The 22067-nt window shown below is 54.1% G+C and overlaps 1 protein-coding gene across 4 annotated transcripts in view; it reads left to right on the forward strand.

The window, feature by feature from the left end:
- Positions 1-16876, forward strand: part of WDR59 (WD repeat domain 59) — a 46822-nt gene extending 29946 nt beyond the window's left edge. For 2 of the 4 annotated variants that reach the window (XM_051629209.1, XM_051629207.1), the window contains exons 19-27: positions 1431-1487; positions 7243-7376; positions 8227-8308; positions 10336-10448; positions 11588-11735; positions 11832-11904; positions 13359-13485; positions 13942-14084; positions 15301-16876. In XM_051629209.1, coding sequence (XP_051485169.1) covers positions 1431-1487; positions 7243-7376; positions 8227-8308; positions 10336-10448; positions 11588-11735; positions 11832-11904; positions 13359-13485; positions 13942-14084; positions 15301-15536 — 1113 coding nt within the window. In that variant the 3' untranslated portion in view covers positions 15537-16876. Of the gene's footprint in view, positions 1-1430; positions 1488-7242; positions 7377-8226; positions 8309-10335; positions 10449-11587; positions 11736-11831; positions 11905-13358; positions 13486-13941; positions 14085-14668; positions 14770-15300 lie in introns of all 4 variants that reach the window. The other 2 variants (XR_007890552.1, XM_051629208.1) reach the window with 2 other exon arrangements.
- Positions 16877-22067: the final 5191 nt, after the last annotated feature.

Raw genomic sequence — 22067 nt, forward strand, 5'->3', positions numbered from 1 at the left:
CAGGGGTGGTGACAGTAGTGTCCTCATGCTTCCCATGGAGGAGTTTGGCAGGGCTTGGAAACTGCTGCCTCTCAGGACATCCCTCAGGCTTTGCCTGGTGCCCACCTGCTTGCAGACCCCTCAGACTCCCAGCACCTGGGAGGGTAGGTTGGCACCAGTGGCTGCCCACAGGAGAGCAGGGCTTTGAAGGGAGCCTGAGCTTAGTTTTGCTGCTTATCATAGAATCCTAGATGAGTTTGGGTTGGAAGAGAACTTTATGAGGTCATCTAGTCCAACTGCCCCATGGTGAGCAGGGACGTCTTCAACTGGATCTTCTCCAGTATCCTGAATTTCCTTCACCTAACCCTTTTCTCCTTCTTTTGTGAAGCCTGGTGGAGAAAGCTGCAGCACAAGGCTGCAGTCATCTTTTCTCCCTTCCTGAGGGGCCAGCCTCACCCCTTGGCTCCCTGCCTGCAAGGTTCTCCCACCACTGAGGGGCACAGGAGGGGGGGGGGATGTGAAGCCTGAAGACATGGCTGGTGGCCCCACCTGCCTGTCCTCAGCTGGAGAGAAATGCAACATGCATTGCACGTGGCACAAATAACCCTTTTGGTTGTGTTGAGTCTTGCAGAACCATCCTGGGGCTTCTTAGTTTTCCTGTCGTGTGCTTGGAGAAATGCCATTTGTTGTTGCTGTAATGATTTGTTGAGTACTTCATGGAATGTCTGCAAGTTTGCAGTGAAAGCCTACTTTGAAGCTGTTCTGCATAGCCAGGGAGTTTGATTGCTCACTCAACCTGAATGAGTCCCTCAACCCATAATGACAAGTTCCACATGGCCCTGCCAAGTTGCAGGGCCTCTATGTCCCCTCCCAGACCCTGCCACGTGCCTTCTATTATTTAAAATGAAAGTGAACAGTTGCAGCAGGTTCCAGTGAGTGAAGTCCTGGAGGATGCAGGATGTTAAAGGACTATCTGAATAAGCAGGAGTGTTTCTTCAGCTTCCTGCAGTTTGCACTTGGTCTTCCTCTTCAACCAAGAGGAGTTAAAACTGGTTAGAGTAGGAACCTGGCGTGGGGAGCACCGGGGTGTTACCCTGTCAATTCGTGCCACGAACAAGGTCCCATGAAGCAGTTCAGTGCTTCTTGCAGTGACCCAAGGCTGGGAGGAAGACTTGGTTCAGATTTGAGGTTTGCTGAGGTGTTCCAGGGAGGCTGGTGGGGGGCACAGACCCAGCAGCCCTCACCCTGCTGGAGGGAACAAGGTGCAGCACCATCGTGTGTGGAGGAACCCGGGGGTTTGCAACTGTTTGGTGTGTAACACAAGGTGGGGAACGGTATCTTTTTGTACTCTGCTGGTTCAGGGCACTTTTCATTTCAGTTGATTGACCTCTGTCTTTAATTTTCTTGGTGTCTTTCTTCCCTTCTCCTGGGTATAACCTTTTCACACACAGATGTCTCCTCGCTCTGCCCGGCGACGTTGGTCCATACAAGCAATTAACGACTTCCCGGTACTGTGCGCTGTGCTAATCACTGTCCTTGATATATCCCTGTCTTCTGCCCAAGGGCCCAAGAATAAAATGCCACCTGCCTGCCTTTGAGTAACCTGCAGAGAGGTGGGGGACTTGCACTCCACACAGGGCCTTGGGTGAGAGCCAACAGGAGCAGACACTAATTTGCAGGGTACAAACACGGCCCCGCAACGCGCCCGTTTTACCTGGCCCAGCAGTCAGGAGAGGATGCCAAGGGGTAGTTTGAAGTGTAAGGAAAGATGAACCTCTAAAACACAAAGAGTGCACTGCAGGGGAGCTGAACAATTACTGTGCATCATCAGCCAGCTGATGAGAGTGACAGACGAGCACCTCGTTTCTGAGAAAGCTGAAGCCTTGTTGGAAAGGGAGGATCACTCAAGAGCTGTGGAGGAAACTGGTTGATTTGCTGACAAATGATCTGTCATCTCATGCAAATGAGCTGCCTATTCTCAGCACAATGCAACACCAAGTCTTATTTCCTGGGGCAGTAAATAGAACTTCTTAATTTTGCCATCTTCTCCCAGCCCTTGGAATCACACCACCCTTGATTTAGTTGGAGGGGTTGCTCTTCCAGCCCCCCTGGCAGGTACCTCCTCCTGGCACCTGCCTTTCCCAATCATTTGCCATTAGTCAGGTCCCTGAACATCATTCCTGGGAACATCTTGATGATACCAGCATTACTCAAGCTGTGTTGTGACTTCAGGCAATTGCTATCTCATCCCTCATCTGCCAAGCATAGGTAAAGCTTGGAAAACCCCACTTCAATTTAAATATTATCTCTTCATGTCCCTTTCTCTTAATATCTGTGTGAACAACTGGCTTTTCACAGCTGCTGTCCTTCATGCTGTCTCTTCAGAAGGCAGCAGGGAATAAAATAGAGACCTGTAACACCTAATTTAACTTGGTGTAATAGGATCAAGCCTTCCTAATTACAACAGCTCTGAGACTATACCTGGCAAATAGGTGAAAGAAACCAGAAGTAATTTACTTGACTCCATCAAGGCTTTTTGCAAAGAGCTAATGAAGAAACGTGAGCAGTGGAGGCAAGAAATGACATTTTGTCTTGGATCAGGAACAGGCTGAAAGAAAGAAAACCAAGCAAGGAACTTGCCAGCTCGTGGTGTGGTAAATTGTGATGCACAAAGAGCCCCAGTTTAATTCCCTTACCAGTGGCTGCAGGGAAGAGCAAGTAGTGCTAAAGTTATAATTTTGTCTAATGTCTCCTTAGAAATGATACATCCAAGCCTTGAAGAATTGGTTGTGTTTGTGGATCACCTTTGGAAGAGGCTAATCAACCTCTCTGAAGTGGGGAGTAGTGCCCAAGGTGAAGATGCAGCCATGCACAAAGAGAGGAGTGGATTATTTGTGCAGACCTGGTGCCTGCCTTCTGGGCAAAGAGCTCAGCAAAGCTCATGGAAGCAAGAGCTTAGGAAGCCTGGAAGAAGGAATAATTCCTTATTTTTTCTAGGTAGTGTCTACCCTCCAATTCAGAAGTGCCTGGTGCTTCAGGGCAGGTGCCAGCTGTTAATTGGTGGAAGCTGTAAAGAAATAGCCCTACTGGGGGACATTCAGTTTAAAAGTGCCTCGGATTTTTTTAGCCCCCTTGTGGAACGTGCCTGGTACTGTGGGTAATGCTGGAAATAATAAATGTTGATTATTTTGAAGAGAAAATCCAGGCAGTGCTGCGTGACCTGCCTGGGGGAGTTAATCTGGAGGCAGTTGCTGAGAATACAGGGGTGTAGCTTTCTGCAGGGAGGCAGGGATTTAAAAAAATCTATTTCAAAACTAACAAGAGAAGCAACCTGAACCTGATTTTGACCAAGTTCCAACTCCTGATTTTGTAAATACCTTTTTGCAGCTTCATCTTTGGCATCAAGTCTGTCCTCTCCTGCCCACGGCCCTTCCCTTCGTCCCACGAACACCAGTTTACACCACGAACCCTGACATTTTGCAGAGCCTCGTGCTGAAGGGGCACGTTGACAGGCACTTGACATTCCAGGAAGCTGCTGCTTGCAGCACTGCCTGTGTCAGCAGGATCCCAGGCACACACACCCAGGTGTTCAGCATCCCTCCTGAGCAGGCAGGCAGCCTTTGGGAACTCCTGCTGAGTACGCAGCGAGGAGGGTGGTTGCTACGAAGCAGTCGGTGGCTTATTCTTGGGCTGTCTGTTTCTACATGTCACCCATTTACTGCCATCGTTGTCACCTCAGATTGCAACAGATCACAGCCTTGGGGATGGTAGTGCAGGTGCAGGCTGGCTTTTCTAGTCATTATTCAGTGCTGTTCCCTCCTGTCACCTTCAACCCCATGACTGTCATGAACGCTCTGGTTTCTTCTGGTGCTCGGAGGAGCTGATGAGCCTTCACTTGCTCTCACTGTAGCTATTTTCTTTCTTCCTCTCCTCAAACTCTCAGGAGTGGCTGGGTAGATGCAGTTCTCCTTAGTGTGGATTCTAGACTGCAGAAAGAGCTAGAAGTGTTGGGGCAGTGCAGAAGACTTTGACCTTCAGCTCTCAGTAGTTAGCTTGGTGCATGCATGTTGATTTCTGCTTCAGCCCCAGCGTTGTTCCCTGCTCCCCCTGTGACCTGTGCTCCAGCCCCTAGGAAGAGGCATGTTTTCTGACCTACCCTAATGCCTATGAGCCCTGGTGACACCTTTCCATAACACCAGAGCAGGAGCTTCTCCTGGGAGAAGAGGTGGAGCAGAAGGGAGAGAGGAACCTTGTGGTGGACCTTAGCCAGACAGACCCAAGCTAGAGCTCTCCTTGCCTCTGGTAATCCCTGTGCTTAAATGCTGCCTGGTGGAGAGCTACTCCTGTAATTAACACCAGCAATTATTTGTTTCAAAGTAGAGCTTCTGCTGTCAGTGGTTATGAGCTTTGACTCATTCATGATGGTTCCTGTACTTCTGCTTGTAGTTTTTTCCAACACTGTGGCTGTAGTTGAGACAAACCTGAATTGCAAAAATCCAGACATTTTTAGCAGTGACTCTACACGTGGCTTTATTGTTTTCTTCTGTCACAGCTCAGGGGGCAGGAGATAGAGGTCATGGTGTGTAGTACTGACAGGGCATGTGGCCATCAACTGACTACTCCAGGAGCTGCACCAGTGAAGAATTAGGGCTTCCCTTCTTGGCAGTGCTAAGAAGAAGAAAACAGGACAATTTTGTTCCAAGTCCAAGTTTTCAAGGGGTTCTGATGCACTGAGTGTCTTAATTTGTCTGGTGATATGCTAACAGCAAGAAGTGGAAACCATCCATGGGATCTCTTGTTCCATTCTCATCCTCATTTGTTGTCATTCTCAAAAAAAAACCCCAAAAAAGTGACTGAATTTACCTGTGGAAAGTGATGTGTTGTCCATGTTTCTGGTCTTTGAAATGCCTGTTGGGAGGCTTCCTCTTTCAGAGGGCAGGAGAAGGTTGAATCTGTTCCCAGTGACAGGGCAGTCAACCTGCCTTGGTCAGAGGAAACTTCTACAGATGCCTGGGAGGTGGCAAGTTGCTCCCCAAAATGACCTGCCAAGCTCTAGAAGATAGACCTGCAGAATATGGGTTGGAGTCTGCAAGCCTGGCTTCAGCTGCCTGCTCAGACACAGCACAAACAGGTTTTGGTAGGACAATATGGTGAGAATCCTGGTGGCCCTTCCAGGACAGTCCCTGCACTCTTGCCCTGGTGGCAAGTCCTTGTGCTGGGGCTCCCAAGTGTTGGTTTTGGCAGCATCAGCAGCTTCTTGCTGCACACAGGAGGCAGCACGTGGCTGTCCTGACAGGGAATGAGGCACAGGTGTCACTGTTGTTTGGGAACCTTGCTGTGAGACAACCCACATCCTTCAGCTGCACTTTTAGGTGGCTTTGAAGACACTTGGGTGCTAAGAGAGCTGGAGCTGATCCTGGCAGCACCTTGGTTAGGAGCTGATGGACTGAAGGGAGTTTGGTCTCCCACCTGACCACGTTCTACCCAGCTTCCACTGCATGGTGCTTCTCAGCTTCAGACTGATGTAGCAGATAAATGCTGCAGGCAAATTCTGTTTGGATGGGTTAGGACTTGAGGGGAGGTGGCAGAGAACAGAATTAAGCCCTGGTCAGCCAGTTTTTCCATAGCTCTGGGTGCTGGCAGCCCTGTTTGCACCAGCTTTTGGCACCTCTGGGTTCTGGGCAGCATGCATGCTCTGCTCCTCTTGGCTCTGGGGAGTGGTGGAAGGTCAGAGGAGCTGGTGATGCCTGGAAAAATCCCCCTTCCACCTCCTTCAAGTCAGAAACACCTTCACTTACTGTCAAGCCTCTGAGCCTCAGGCACCCAGTGTCCAAGATTTTATGCTCAGCATGGCAAGACCTCCTCAGTGCATTGACCTAAGCATGGGCCAGGCAGGCAGTGAAGGAGGAATTAATTTTTGAAGGTTACTAGTTGTTTGTTTGGGGTTTTTTTTAAGGGCATTTTGTATTTGTGATAAGCCTGCCCAAGTTCTCACAGGACTGCATGGTCATGGGCAAAGGCAGTTTGGCATCCAGCCACCCCAGAGCTGGCCAGACATCCACAGTAGAGGTGACCCTGCTAGCTGGGCAAAGACCTGCCCTTCCTGTAGCCCAGCTCTTCAGGAGCACCAACATGTTGCCTGTGTGATCTCCTTGCCTTGCAGAGCCATCAGCACAGGGCTGCTTTGCTGGGTCCTCCAAAGGGGCTGTTCTCCTTCGGGTAGGAGTGTAGGAAGCCCCACCACAAATCCCTCGGGGCTCCCTCTGTGACAATAGGAGCAGGAGACACTTCTGCTTAGGAGCAGGGACAGCATGTGTCAGGGAGAGACAGTGCCACAGGGGAGCAGCATTGCAAAGCCTCCTGCAGTCCTGCAGAGCAGCCAGTGCTTCCTTCCGTGGAGCTCCAGTGCCTTCTGCCTGTCACACGTCCTCTCATCCCTCCTCCTCACCCTCCTGGAGGAGCTGGAAGAGGCCAGGATCCCAACCAAATACTCCATGGAGTTTCACACAGCCAAGGTGGCTTTCTGCAGCCTGGTGTTGAGGTGGCCTCCGTGTCTGTTGTTTGGGAATCTTGGCTTCTTGGTTGTGTTCCCCTTGTGTTCATTCCTCTCCTTCTGCTCCCCCACCTCACGTCCTGAGCCAGCTGTGAGTAGCTAAGGAGCCTTGCTAGGAAAACTTGGGCCCTGCTTTATCATCTGCCAGTTGTTTGGTTGAAGGTGTTGGTAAAGCAGGAGGTGGGAGCCCTGTCCTGGCTCTAACCAGGGGTGGGTTCAAACACTGAGAAACCAAAAGAGACAGTCTGGAGCTGACAGCTTGTCCTGAAGCTGAGGGCAAACAGGAGCTGCCTCCCACACATCTCTGTGCTGCTGGTGGCTGAAGTCAGTGGGGCTCTGTGTGCAGAGGGTCCCCAGACCAGCCCTCTAATGAGAGCCATGATTGAACCATCCTGAAAACCTGCCTGGGCTTGATGGGCATCCCACCCTGATGCTGATTCTTATTGGCTTGCACAGGAGAACTCAACAAAATGCTTATTTTTGAGTGAGTTTGACCTTGACCTTGCTGCCTTGACCTGCTTTCCACTTCCTCCGGATGGAGATGCTTGTTCTCCTGGGCATGTCATGGGTGTTTCTTAGGGTAACACCAAGCCTTCTGAGAGGCAGGTTTGGGTGCTGCTTGCATTATTCCTGACCCTAGTGCTTTGTTCCCTGGCCCAGAGGAACCTGCTCTCCTGCTCCCCATTAACACACTGTCATTTGTCCTGCAGAAATCAAGGAGGTGGAAAAGCAAACGAGAAGGGACAGATGCCAACAACCGGCCCATCAAAGCTGCAGGGAAAGTGATTATCCAAGATATTTCCTGCTTGCTGCCTGTCCACAAGGTGCTGGGAGAGCAATATATGTGAGTATGGGCTGGCATCCTGCCCTGAGTGAAAGCAGCCCTCTGGCATTGCTGAGTTTTAATCCTGATATCAGCCAGCACTGATCTTTGGTTCCACACCTTGTTCCTCCCTTCTTGCCTTGCTGCTTTTTTTTTATGGTGTCCCCATGGGAGCTGGGACTTGTCTCCTGTCAATCCAAAAGGTGTGATGGGGAGAATTTATGAGGTGCCCAGAGCATCATCACTGCTAATCTTGCAGGTTCAGTGTTTTTGTCAGCTGAAAAGAGAAGTTATCAGTACAAATTATTTCTCAAACCCCACGTTAAACTCTTACACAGGTTTAAAAGTCCCAATAAATGCACACTCCCCTGCCATGAAACTGATCTTATAGTTCATTAAGCTTTAGAATTTCAGAAGTATTTGGAGTGCCACATTCACTTGGAGACCTGGTTGTACATGCCAGTGTCTGTACAGCAAGTTCTGCTTTGAGAGAAGTTCTGTGGTTTGGTTTTTGTTGTTTGTTTTCTTTACAAGGAACATCTTTTTCCAAACTAATTTGGATATTAACAAAATCTCTGTTGCTGGCACACGTTTGATTCACTGTCTCCTTGGAAGCAGTGCATCTTAGGAGCAATCCCAGCTAGTTTGGAGCTGGACTTCATGTGCTGTGAAGGTGAATAGTGGGAATTGCCAGAAGGATGATCCCTGAATAACAGGGGAGGAAGGGATGGGATCCTGGCCATGCTCACAGCCTCATATTAATCTGGAAGTTCTGGGCTGCTCCCTGCTGCCAGAACCACATTCCCCTCATCCCTCCCCACCTCCCCAGGTGAGCTGCCAACCAGAGCTGAGCTATCTCCTTTCTTTTTAGACTGAATGTGAATAATATCCAGGAGACCTGCCAGAAGAATGCTGCCTCAGCCCTGGCTGTGGGACGGAGGGATCTTGTGCAGGTACAACTTTGAATCCCCTTCCTCAGCACCCTGTGCTGCCCTCAAATGATCTGTCCTGTCACCTGGATGCCCCAACAGCCACACCTGGCTCCTGCAGTTGTTCCAGGGAGTCCTTGGTTGGGGAACTGAGGCCTGTGGAACAGCCACAGGTGTAGTCTCTGTCTCATTGACTCTTGGCATCCAGAGCTTCCTTCCCAGGCTCCAGGCAGATTGTTCTGCCCTTTGCCAAACTCCATGAAGCACATATAATTTTCAGGGAATTCCTGCAGGCAGAGTGAGGAGTGCAGCCTGCTTTTTCAGTCAGCAAAGGGGTAACTGTGCACACAGAGTGCCTGGCTGCCATCAGCATTTTGATTTTTGTCTCATTTATGGAATTGTTCCTGTTTTTTTGGCATTCATCTTTTAAGTGCAGTTAGCTTCTTCCCAAGAGGCTGAGCCCAGGGACCCAGCTCTAGAGCAGGGCTGGCCACTTCCCTTTGGCTAGAAATGAGGAAAAATGGCTATTTTGGCTCATCCTTCTCCATGTGATTAGTCCATCACAACAGGCAGGACATTTGTGACAAGGCTCAGGAGTGCCTGAAAGAGTGGAGCAGGCTGGCACTGCCAGGGAAGCCTCTGCACCTCCCCTGGGCATTTGGCTCTTCCCAGACCAGGGCAAGGAACGTGCATGGACTTACCTAATCTAAGCAGAGACAAACTCAAGATGTTGTCTTGCTTCTTGGTGGGTCCTGCTAGACCAGCAGAGGAGAAGGTAGATGTTATTCCTCTTTGTCAGTGCTTCATCTTGCTGTCTGGTTTGCCCTCGTTGGACCAGAGCTTGGGTGGAGCAACATGAGGGAGATTTCTGAGATACCTCTGTTTCTCACTTGTTTTTCCCTTGTCCCATGGAGCTCCAGCCTGTGTTGCAGCTTGCCTTGTCCCAGCAGACCTAGGCAGGCTTGCCCTGCAGGTTCCATGTTGGACGTGCTCCTCAGCAGTGTAGGAAGTGGCATCTTTCCCACTTCCTTTCTGTCCCCTCCTGCCCCTGTTCCAGTTTCCTGTTCTCTCAACACTGGCCCAGGTTGCCCAGGGAAGCTGTGGCTGCCCCATCCCTGGCAGTGTTGAAGGGCAGGTTGGATGGGGCTTGGAGCAACCTGGGCTGGTGGGAGGTGTCCCTGCCCATGCAGGGGGTTGAGACTGAATGATCTTTAAGGTCCCTTCCAACCCAAACCAGTCTGTGATGCTTTCTGGTCTCACAGTGAGCAGTTGTGGCTCTGCTGTTCCTGGCTGTTCTTTGTGCTTGGAGAACATACTTTGATTTTACTTCTTGCTTCCAGCACTCTGATTTCTGCTTTCCATCTCTCTGCTCCTTTTCCTTTCCTGCTCTCTTTTACATGCCAAACTAGGAACTTTGCTTTACCCTGGAATGTTCTCATTGCCCCATTTTCAAAAGCATGGCAGAATAAACAGTCCTAGATCAGTGATAGAGAGACTGAAAAGATGGAGCCATTTCCAGAGTAGAGAATGAAAAACAGAGAAGAAATTTCATGTGAAATAGTTAAAAAGAAGTGGCAAACTTTACTCCTGCCTGTGTTGGGCTGTGTTAGGACAGCAGTGTTCAGTAGGACAGATAATCAAAGGATAATGTCCATGCAAATAATGATTCACCAGTAAACTTTCTACCACCAGCCATCTCTGAATCCAAGAACTTATGAAACTTAAGCCCTTTGCATCAAACCCTTTGGAGGTTTGTGAGTATAAAATGCACCAACAGGCCTGTGAAGCTACTCTGAGTGGTCAGACTATGGAGTGGTGTTCTTCAGAGTTTGACCCAAGTTGAAAGCAAGTGGGACAGGGAGAGCTTTGGGTTTGTGTTACTCTATATTATTTGTGACAGAGGTTGAAACTGTTTCCTGCTGCCAGGAAGTAAAAAATAAATAAGTGCAAGCTCCATCATTATCTGTCTGAGTGAATTTGTGCACACCTATGCCCTGGGAGGGTGGTTATTTCTAATTGTTGCTTTGATGTTTTTCTTTCCTGTCTGCCAGGTTTGGTCACTGGCCATGGTAGCTACTGATCTCTGCCTTGGCCCAAAGTCTGACCCAGATTTGGAGATACCTTGGGCACAACATCCATTTGGACGTCAATTATTGGAGTCCTTGTAGGTACCTGGATGCCTGGGAGGGGTTGGGAATGGCTGGAGGAGCAGAGGCCTCCAGAACTATGGATGTTGTGTGGCATCATTTCAGACTTGGAATAGTGCCACAGCCTTTTTTTTGTTTGTTTTCATCCCCTTCTCAAGACTGAGATGCTTCAAGAAGGGAAGGTGCAAGTGTGTGGAGGACATGCAGGAGGCAGCATTTGGCCTCCCACCTGTCAGCCAGATCTTCTTGGGCTAAGGTTGAGCAATAGGCCAAGTGCAGCAGGAGCTCAGATTGCCTGACTTGGGAGATGTGGGTTGTCTGCTCCCTACCTCCTAAATTCAAGGGATGGGGCTTGGAGCAACCTGGTCTGGTGGGAGGTGTCCCTGCCCATACAGGGGGTTGGATCTAGATGATCTTTAAGGTCCCTTCCAACCCAAACCAGTCTGGGATTCTAAATGAGTGTGTTGCTGCAGCTGATTTTTCACCTTCAAATTCCCTGTCTCCCTAAAGCATTACTTGGGAAATCATTTCAACTGGACTCAAGCCAAGGGTCAGCTGCAAGTGTCCTCCTGCCAGGGAAGCTGTTCAGGAGGGGACATAGTCATAGACCTTCTCTGTTGATAGAACCCATCTGGAGGTGCAGGATTTGGGTGGTGTATTTTGCAGCTGTGGAAGGGAGGACAGGTTCCATGTCTTCAGAGCAATCCAGAAACTTCACAGCCTTCCAGAAAACCTGTGCTGGGGTTTTGCCTGGTGACCCAGATGTGGGGTGCTTGGATGTAGAGGGTTTTGTTAAAGATGATGTGGCTGGGGATGACCCTAATGGCTCCACCTTTACATCCAGTTAAAATCAGTCCTGTGGACCTTGTTCCTGAAGCTGCACAAACTTTGGATCATCAGGCCACGAGCACTGCTGCATTCCCAGAGCTCCCATCTTTCTCCCACCTGTTAGGCCATGGGTGTTTTCAGAAGGAGGACCTGGCCCCTCAAAGATGTGGCAGAAAAGACCACCCAGTCCTGCAGGGTGCTGGTGCCCCCTGTCAGCATTGGTGTGACTCCAACTGATGGATGCCATGGGCTCAGAATTAGCTGCCGTGGAGTCTCGATGCTTTTGTCACTGAATTGTCTCATCCTGTCTGTCCTTCTTCTTTCCCAGGCTGGCCCATTACTCCCAGCTCCACGATGTGCAGACCCTGGCCATGCTCTGCAGTGTCTTTGAAGCCCAGTCCAGGCTCCAGGGGTGCCCAAACTCCTATGGTTCCTTTCCTCAACGTGCCTCCAACCTGGCCTCCCACAGCCGCTATGTACGATCATACGACGTGTATTTTCCACTTGCCTTGGATCTCTTTGACCATCTCTCACACAGATGACATGATGTCCTCTCTTTTCCCCCTCAACAGCCCAGCTTTACTTCCTCTGGTTCCTGTTCCAGCATGTCAGATCCTGGACTTGGCACTGGAGGCTGGAGTATAGGTACTGAGACCTGGGTAGTGAATAGAGGAGTCTCCCTCTCCCTCCCAGTCTAAACTCTGGCCTAGGCTTTAGATGGCTCCTGTGGTGGGGAAAGAGGGGGGGTTAGTACTGGCTGTGGCTGCAGGTGGGCTCTTCTGGAGCAGCTTTCCAGGGCTGAGCTAAACTGGAAGTGAGCAGGGCTTGCAGGAACCCTGTCATTGTTCCCACAGTCCTGCCCCTTCTGATTTCCATAGCTTGCTGTCCAACCAAGCTTTGGAGAAACTGCCACAAACACCCTCAGGCATACCAAGCTAGGTCCCTGAGCCAAGAGCTCCTGCTGCTTTCTTTTCCAGCTGGAGACAAGTACAGAGCCAGAGCAGTTTGTGCTGTTTTGCTCCCAGTCTGGCTCCAGTGAGCACCCAGGGAGGCTGCCCCTGGAGCCATGAGCTCCCCACAGCCCTGGTGCTTGGCACACTTTGAGACCATTATCCATGCCTGCTCATTCCTATGTCCTTCATCTGCTTGGACATGGTTCCCAGGATGAGCTGCTCCATCACATTCCCAGGGTTTGAGGTCAGGCTGACTGGCCTGCAGTTCCCTGGGTCCTTCTCCTTGTCCTTTTTGCAGACAGGGGTGACATCTGCTTTCCTGCAGTCCTTGGGCACCTCTGCCAATCCCCAGGATCAGTCAGTGATGGAGAGTGGCCTCCAAGTGTCCCCAGCCAGCTGATTCCACAGGGTCCTGGGGGAGTAAGCAATGCTGTGCCTTCCTCCTGTCACTGGAAACCCAGCAGCAGTTGGGAAGGCTGGATTCCCAGTACCACCAGTACCACCAGTACCCGTGGGCCTAAGGGCTTTTCTGCTGAGCTGCCAAGGTGTCAAAGACAAGTCACTCCAAAGGGCTCAGGTGTCAGAGTTGAAGCTGTTGGCTGATTCCTGGTGATAGGAATGGCCTGGGGCAGCATCAGCCCTGTTGGCTCCAAAGCCTGGAGCTTTTCAGTGTGGCTTCAAAGCATCTGGGGGGAGTTAGGGGAGCTGATGGTGTCTGGTAGTTGTAAGCAATCTTCTCCCTGCCCCGGGGCAAAGCCTGACCTACAGAGGCCCCTTTACATAAGAGATGAGGAAAGAGGATCCCTTCCTGCCAGGGCTGATGTCCCCAAGCAAACCCCATGGGATTTATTGTCTGGTTACTTTTTGCTTAAAGAGGGGAGGCAAAAGGGATCCCTCCATGTTAGATTTCTCAGCCTGATGATCCCTGTTCCCAACCCATCACCAGAAGCACTTGGCAAGCAGAGGCTGGCACTGAGGCCAGGGCAGTGTTTGTAGGACAGCAGAAGGTGACCTGGCCACCTCTTGGAAAGCAAATGGGTGTGTGTGGGCTTCGTGCCTGCCTTCCCCACCCCAGTGCTGAGGGGGTTGTGCTCCTGGGTGCTGCGTGATCCCTCAGGTGTGCTCACAGCCTTGTGATCCTTGCAGCCAACAAGGACACGGAGCAGGTCTCCACTCCCTGGTGTGAGTCTTCTCCAGATGACTTCCGCTACGGAAACCTGACGTATCCCGATCCCCGGGAGCGGGAGAAAGACCAGCATGAGAAGAACAAAAGGTAGGTTATGGCACATCTTGGGGACATTCAGGGATGTGCCCAAGGTAGCTCTGTGCCCAAGGCAGCTGGAACTCTCTGGCCAGCTCTCTGGCTCCAGTGAGCACCCAGGGTGGCTGCTGTGAAGGACCACACCTGCTCCTAGGCCTTTTCCTTCAGGTACTCATTTGGAGAAGCTTCAAACTGCAGCTCAACTCTGCTGGGGTTGCCTGTGATACATCTGTAGGTGGGCGTGGTGGGGGTCCTGGAGGGCAATCCATCTGTGAAGTCTGCACCCTTGAGTGTAGAGCAGGTGAAGGCCAGACCCGTTAGCATTCCACGAGGTTTCAGCAAGACTTGGGAAGTAATCTGCCCTTCTAGCAACCTGAGCTGGTTGCGTAGCCGTGGCTGGGATGAGTATTGCAACCAGAATGTCCTGAGAGTCCATCAGGGGAGTGACAACCCTGTTTGTTCCTCCAGGCTCCTGGATCCTGCCAACACTCAGCAGTTTGATGACTTTAAGAAGTGCTACGGGGAGATCCTGTATCGCTGGGGCCTGCGAGAGAAGAGGGCCGAGGTTCTCAAGTTTGTCTCTTGTCCTCCAGATCCCCACAAAGGAATTGGTGAGTGTCTGCTCCAGCAGGAGCTGCCTCTGGAGCTTAGGAACGTGCAGGGAGCCAGTGGGAGGAAAGTGTCCATCAGGCTGCCCAGAGGTTAGCTCTGCCAACACAGACTTTTGGCTTCTTCTCAGCTCTGGGTGGAGGTGAGGCTTGAAGATGTTGATTCAAGGGTTGTGTAGACTCGTAACATGTCCAGCTGTTTGTGCTGCTGGCTGTTCTTCATTCCCTCTGAACAGGAAGAATTTCTTCAATGTGAGGGTGGTGAGACACTGGGACAGGTTGCCCAGGGAAGCTGTGGCTGCCTCATCCCTGGCAGTGTTGAAGGGCAGGTTGGATGGGGCTTGGAGCAACCTGGGCTGGTGGGAGGTGTCCCTGCCCATGCAGGGGGTTGGATCTAGATGATCTTTGAGGTCCCTTCTAACCCAAACCAGTCTGGGACACTATGAATAAGAGCCCAGACATGCCCTGTCCTCTCTGCTTCAGGGCTGAAGTGACCTTAAAGCATGTGTGAAATTCCAAGATCTGTACCTGTGGGTGAACTAGCCAAGAAATAGGGAAATAGGACATTTCTCCCAAAATCTTTTCAGCAGTGCAGGTGCCCAGAAGTGCTCCTTAAGGACAGCTGCCAAAAGGGCTCCTTCCTAGGCCTCTGGGAAAAGGTGCACAGGAGCTGGGAGGAGAGCAGCAGGTGAGGGGTGCTGGAGGAGCAGCAGTTCTCACCTTCTCACCTGGGGAGTAACTGGAGGGAAAATGGGTGGCTGTGATCACTGCCATTGCCCCTCCATGGCCAACAGTGCCAGACAGCACTGATGCTGCACACATCAGGTGTGCTCTGTGCTCTCTCATGAGAAGCCAAGGCTGTTCTGCTTGGCTCTGTTCCCCTCAGTGATGGGAGGCAGATGAGACCAGCAGGAAACCTTCACCTCCATCGTGTCTGGAGCTGGGAGCCTGACTCACATCCCCAGCCAACAGCCGTGCAGCCATCGGGGGGAAGGGTTAGCCAGTCTGTGCCCCAACTACCCTTGTCTGCTCCCACGTGGAGACCAAACTGAGACCCCTAGGATCCCATTCTCTGGGCCTGCAGGAGATTTGAGGCACATCCAGGTTCAGAGTCTCACCGTTTGATCCGGGGGGGGAGCCGCGCGCCGGGCCGATTTGCCCCCCATCCTGCCAAGCACTAACTGCCTTGCTCCCCGTTTCTTCCCCTCCCTTCCCCCAGAGTTTGGGGTGTACTGCAGCCACTGTCGCAGCGAGGTGCGTGGCACCCAGTGTGCCATCTGCAAGGGCTTCACCTTCCAGTGTGCCATCTGCCACGTGGCCGTGCGAGGCTCCTCCAACTTCTGCCTGACCTGCGGCCACGGGGGCCACACCAGCCACATGATGGAGTGGTTTCGGACCCAGGAGGTCTGTCCCACGGGCTGTGGGTGCCACTGCCTGCTTGAGAGCACCTTCTGAGCCCTTGCTGACAGAAGGATGACCTTTCTTCTGGAATTCCCAAGCCACGTGGAAGGCTCCACGGTGTCTGGAGGAGGTGCCACCAGGAGCTGGAGCAGGACGTCCTGGCCACGTGCTTGCAGGGAGGTTTATCAGTGCTTCCAGTATTCCTACACTTCCCAGGTTGCTTTTCAGACTGATCTGACCAAACTCCTCGTGTCCATTGCTGGCAATGGATGCCAGACCAGAAAAAAGCTGCTCTCCCTTGCAGAAAGGTGTGTGGATATTGGCAAGTCACAGTTGGGATGAGATGTTCAAAAGCTCCTTGGGAAAGCACTTGCCTGGCAGAGCCCAACTTGCTCCAGCTACATCATGTCTTTCCAGGTCCCTCCTGACCTGAACAGAATAGTTGTTTTGCACATTTTAAGGCAGAAATAGAATCCATGAGCAGCAGTGAGCTCTGAAGGAAAGAAAAGAATCCATGGGACTGTGCTCAGAGTTGCCTTGGAGGCAGCAGGGTCCTGGCATTGAGTGGCACTTGACATCCTTAGGTTACCCCATCAAGCAAAAGCATGAGGCTGCATTTTTCAGGATTGCTTCCCAAATAGCTTCTTCTTCATGGGCCAGTGTCTGGGTGGGAAAAGCCCAACCCTACCCCTGAGCTCCCTGGGATTAGTTTCCTTCCTGCAGTTTCAGTACCATTACTCTTAAGGTGTCTCCAGCTTCTGCTCTGCCCAGGTGCCACCATGCACTTTAACTCACCTGTCCCTGCCTTGGCAGGGGCACGTCCTGGTGACTGGGGAAAGCTTCTGCCTCTTGAGTTTGGGATCCACACAATGTATCTGTGGATGGTGGCACCTGAGGGTGTTCCTGAAAGCCTTGGCTTCCTTCTGGGGAAAACACCAGGAGGGTGCTTGCTCCCAGCAACTCCTTTTGGGCTGTTTTCTCCAGGCTCTACAGGGGGAACCAATGAATAATTTGGGATTGGCTGCTGCTGTGCTTGAGTGATGAGGCTCCTGAGCTGAGGAGGCAGCAATTTTGAAGGGAAAAGAAGGTTTGGAAGGGGGGTAGGATTCAGGGAGGCAAAAGGTCGGTGCCTTTTTCTCCTTGTGGAGCTTCAACTGAAGAATGTACTGGATGGATCTGTCAGTTTGGGGCTCCTGGGGACGCTGCTGTGACACTGCCTGAGCAGGTTCCAGCCCCAGCTTTGGGTGTGACCAAAAGGTGATCCCTTCCTCTCACCCCCTGAGCGGGGCCCCGTGCCCTGCCCACCCTCTGTGCTAACTCAGGCTGTGGGATCCTGCTGTGGAATAAACTGATGGTATATCCTAAACCTTCAAACATTAAAATTATTTTTGTAAGTGCTGTTCTGATGGAACTTGATGTCACTGTGCTTGTTCTTCCTTCCCAAGCGAGCTCTGTGCAGCTCTCCCTCCTGGCGTGGCACCTCACAGCCCTCTCCTTGCACCCCAAAGTGGGGTCCTGCTCTGGATACCTGTGCCTGATGGCAGCAGGGACCTCCAATAGCTGCTGGGACCCCCAACCTTGGCTCTCACAGGAGCTGTGTTGGTGTAGGGACAATGTGACAGCCTGGGAAGTGTCCATGGGTCACCCTGCATCTCTTGCAAAAACCGAGCTGGGTGATGTTACAGGCTGGGAGAGTTGGGGTGTTCATCCTGGGGAAGAGAAGACTCCAGGGAGACCTTAGAGCAGCTTCCAGTGCCTGAAGGGGCTCCAGGAAAGCTGGGGAGGGACTTGGGACAAGGGCAGGGAGGGAGATGACAAGGGGGAAGGGATTAAAACTGGAAGAGGGAGATTGAGGTGAGACATAAGGAGGAAATTCTTTGGTGTGAGGGTGGTGAGACCCTGGCCCAGGTTGCCCAGGGAAGCTGTGGCTGCCCCATCCCTGGCAGTGTTGAAGGGCAGGTTGGATGGGGCTTGGAGCAACCTGGGCTGGTGGGAGGTGTCCCTGCCCATGCAGGGGTGTGGACTTGGTGGTCTTGAAGGTCCCTTCCAACCCAAACCATTCCATGATTCTGCCTGAGCTGCCTGGTGAACCCTGGAGTTCCTGCAGCTCCTGGGGGGTCCTGGGCAGTGTCTGCACCCCCAGCACACCAGGGTCCTGCCTGCTGCCATGCTGGGTGCTGTGCCAGCCCTGGGGTGAGGGTGCTGTCACAGGGAGAGGGCTCCCAACCCCCCCTCTTCCTACGTGACAACCATTCACCTGGGAAGTATTTTCATTGCCGTGCCCGAGTGCGCCTGTGGGTCGGAAGGGAAAGGAGCCTTGTTATTTAAAGGTGACGGAATGACAGGTCGTGGCATTTTATGTGTGTTATTACAGTTCATTACAGCCTATCTCTATAGTATCTGAATATCTCCGAGCTGGAAGGTGGCTGGTCCTTCAGAGGAAGGTGGAAAAGCCACCACCTCTTTGCCGTGGCTGGTTGTGCAACTCTGTAGGGGGAGGTGGAATTTCTGCCCGGGCATCGGTCTCACACCCTGCAGCGTGTGTGGCTTTGGGAGTGGCTCCACACAGAGGCGACTGTTGCAAGGAAACAGGAACGGCTTATTCTCACCTGCCTGGAGCCTTGGTGAGAAGAGAAAACGTCTTGGCTGCTCTCAACGGACCCTGGCTGGGGTAAACGATCAGAAATGGGGCTTGTTGCTGTGCTGGTGACCCACACCAGCCTCTCCGCCTCCTCTGCTTGTCCTCTTGCCCCTCTTGCTCTTTGCAATAACGTGGCAACGTGGAATAAGTTCCCAAATCTGGTCAAACCCCCCTGTGAAACTCAGGTTTTAGGGAGGAGGGAGGCAGTGCTGGGGGTGAGGGTCTCAGGAGGGAGCACGGCACTGAGCACCAGGCCAGCTCTGGGAAGCTGCTGGGGTCAAACCAAGCAAATCGAGCAGAGCATCCAGTCAAAGAGCAAGGCTGTGGAACACCCATCAGTCCTACCTGCTGGGGGGGTGACCAACCCTTCCTGCTTCCTGCTGGAGCAGGAACAAGGGGACATGAAATGAAGCAAGTCACTCAGTGCCAGGCAGGAGCCAGCTCTCCGCTTGCCACGTGGGGAGGGTGTGAAACCCCTTCCCTCGGGGCATCACTTGGGTTTGCCAGGGCTCCAGGAGTGACCAGGCATCTCCAGGGAGGGAAGATCCACCCTGGATAGCTGGAGAACCCTGCCCACCCCACTCCTGCTCTCACATACCCTGCCCATGGCCGAGGAGGGTGCCAAGGACAGGGGACCTTGGGCAGAAGGTGCTGCAGCTGCCTGCTGAGCAGATCCCCAGGGCTGTCACCAGTGCATCCACACCAGCTTTTCCAAGGCTGGCTGGATGAGAAGGCTCCCATGCCATCCCTCCCTGCACCCTTGAGGCCACCCTCAGCTTTTTAAACCCCTCTTGGTGCTGGGCAGGGCAAGCGGGGGTGTAAGGAGGGCGGGGAGCCTTCCCCATCCCTGCTCCAGCTCTCCGTGCACAGAGGAGGAAGTTTAATCCCAGTGATCCGAGTCTGGCAGAGAAGCAGGGAATGATGATGTTGGAGAAGGTGCCAAGGAAAGCCTTTCCCTGTGGATGCTGCTCCTTGCAGCCTCTGCATCCACCCCCTTCTCCCCAGGCTGCCCGAAGCCCAGGGGCACATTCCTGTCTGTCCCAGCGTCTGCCTGGTGGGTAAACCAGTTTGGGAGCTGATGAGCCAAAACCCATTTGGCTGCTCTGGTTTTGGCCAGGCTGATCATCAGCTGCCTCTACTCCCCGATCCTGCTTGCCCTGGGGGCCAGCACAGCAGGGGGGGGACACGACACAAGGGACACAGGGATGAGAAGAGGGGGCCACCAGCAAAGCCCCCGTCGCTGAGCTGGTGCTGTTTGCTGTCCCCGCACCCTTCTTCTCCCAGTGCCACCAGTACTCCAGAGCATCCCTGCTCCAGAGGCTGATTCCTCACCGCAGAGCTGGGGGCGGGGGGGGGTGTGTGACACCCCTGTCCCTCAGGCAGGGATCAGAACCCCAGCGTGGAGCCTGCTTCGTGGCCCATCACCGTGGCGCCTGCCCTGCTTTTTCCCCTCCTCGCCCTCGAGTGCCGGCGGGGGCGTGGGTGGGAAGGGAAGGAAATGCCTTTTCCCCGGTTTCACCGGCCCCTGCGGCGGCGGGAGAGGCCGGGGCAGACGGTGAAGCGCCGGGGGCTGCTGCTCCCAGCAGGGCTGGGGATCATCCCAGGGCAGGACGGATGGGGAATCATCCCAGCCCCGCGACGGAGCTGGTGGGGACAGCGTTGCCCAGGGTGACACCAGCCAAGGCGGAGGGGGGGATGGAGTGGTGGGGGGTCACGGCTGGGGAGGGGTGTGGGGGGAGTCCCCTCTGCCTCCCTCTGCCTCCCCCTGCCCCTCTGCCTCCCCCTGCCACTCGCCACGGGGCTGTTGCTGAGAGCCTGGGGTGCCCCTCCCGCCTGGGGCTGTGGGTGCAGCAGCAGCCTCCGAATGAGCATCTCAGCTCAAGCCTGGGATCTGCCTCTTGTTCCCACCTCACCCGAAACCCTTAATCCTCTCCCGGGAGCCGCCCTGCGGGGTTGCTGGGACCTTGGTTCACCCACCGGGTGGGAGTCGGGAAAAATCCCCCCCCCTGGGACAGCGGAGTGTCCCAACCCAGCACCTCCTCCTCCCTGTCCCAGCAGCCTCCCGGAGCTCCTCCACCCTCCAAGGAACCGTTTTCAGCCTTAGCACCCCAAAAACCTCTCCGTGGGACCCTTCTTCCCACCCCTGCTGTTCCCATCAGGGTACAAAATTCACCCAAGCCTCCCCAAAACTGGGACATTTCCCCCCACCCCTGAGCTGGTGGCAGGAAAGATGCCGGGGGGGGGGGAGAGAAGCCAATTCCAGAAGGGTTGGAATCTTGTCTTGATTAAAGGCCTCACTGAACACCCCACGGCATCCCAGGATGGGGTGGGGGGGGGGACCCCATTCCTGAACCCCATTCCTGAACCCCACCTTAATCACAGGCTGCATTCCCAGTATGGCCAGTCCCTGTGGTCAAGGGTGTCACCCCAAAGCAGCCTCCTGTCCCCCAAGCCCAGGGGCTGCAGGGAGGGAAGGCTTTCCAAAAACAAACAAACAAAAAACGGGGAGAAAAGCTCCTTTCTTGTTGTTTGTGGGGTTTTTTGCCATTTCTTTGTCTGTGATTTTTTGGGGGGGAGGGCAGGGGAGGGGTTTAGGGGTGCTGACCCCCACTGAGGTGCTGTCCTCCCCGGGTTAATTGCATGCATGAAATGTCATTAAGTATTGAAATAAATCTGCTGACAGCCTGAGGGTGACGAGTCACCCTGAAAGCAAGGGACACCAGGGTGGGGAGGCTGCAGGAGGGACCCCCAGGAGGGACCCCCCCACTCTTCCAGGGGGTTCTGAGGAGGGACTGGGGTTCCCTCTGCCTTGGCCACTTGAGGGAGGGGGGTGTGGGTGCACCTTGGGAAGGGTGAAACCCCTGGGGGTGCCCCATGCCCCCCACCACCCACCCACGGGTACCCCCATTCCCCCCCGCACCTGCCTCCATTCCCCCTCTCACCCACCTGTGGGTGCCCCATGACCCCCGAACCCCCTGGGGTGCCCTGTAACCCTCATTCCCCCTCTGCATGTGCCCCCATGCCCCCCAACACCCAGGGGTACCCTGGGCCTCCCCCAACTCCCCTGGGGTGCCCCATACCCTACATTCCCCCCTGCATCTTCCCCCTCTGCCCCCAGCACCCACCCACGGATACCCTGTACCCCCCCACTCCCCCCCTGGGGAACCCCATACCCCCCATTTCCACCCCCCCCGCATGTGCCCCCATGCCCACCCATGAGTGCCCTATGCCCCCCCATGGGTGCCCTGTACCCCCCACCCCCCCTTGGGGTACCCTATACCCTCCCATTTCTGCCCCCTGCATGTGCTCCCATGCCCACCCATGGGTGCCCCATGCCCCCCATTCCCCCCCACATCTTCCCCCATCACCCCCCCATGGGTGCCCTGTACCCCCCACTTCCCCTTGGGGTACCCAATACCCTCCCATTTCCCCCCCCTGCATGTGCCCCCGTACCCCCCCATGGGTACCCAGTGCCCCCCACAACCCCCAGCACCTTCCCCCACTCCCCCCATCACCCCCCCATGGGTACCCAGTGCCCCCCACAGCCCCCAGCACCTTCCCCCACTCCCCCCATCACCCCCCCATGGGTACCCAGTGCCCCCCACAGCCCCCAGCACCTTCCCCCACTCCCCCCATCACCCCCCCATGGGTGCCCCCTACCCTGGGGTACCCCCCACCCCTCATTTCCCCCCCCCCACGGATTCACCCCCCCAACCACCCCCACCCACACACCTGCGGGGGGGCGGGGCCTCCTCCCCCCAAACCACGCCCCCTCCCTCCCCGCTCCACCCAACCGGCAGTGAGAGGTGGGGGGTGGGCGTGTCCGTGAGTGGGCGTGTCCGGGCGGCATATTCATGTATGCAGATGAGCAGGTGCGGGCAGAGCGCGGGCGGCGGGCCGGGCAGCGGGCAGGGCAGGGCAGGGCAGGGGCTCGGGCCGGCTCG

This window comes from Apus apus, chromosome 11 (genome assembly GCF_020740795.1).
Source record: "Apus apus isolate bApuApu2 chromosome 11, bApuApu2.pri.cur, whole genome shotgun sequence".
Taxonomy (NCBI): Eukaryota; Metazoa; Chordata; class Aves; order Apodiformes; family Apodidae; genus Apus; species Apus apus.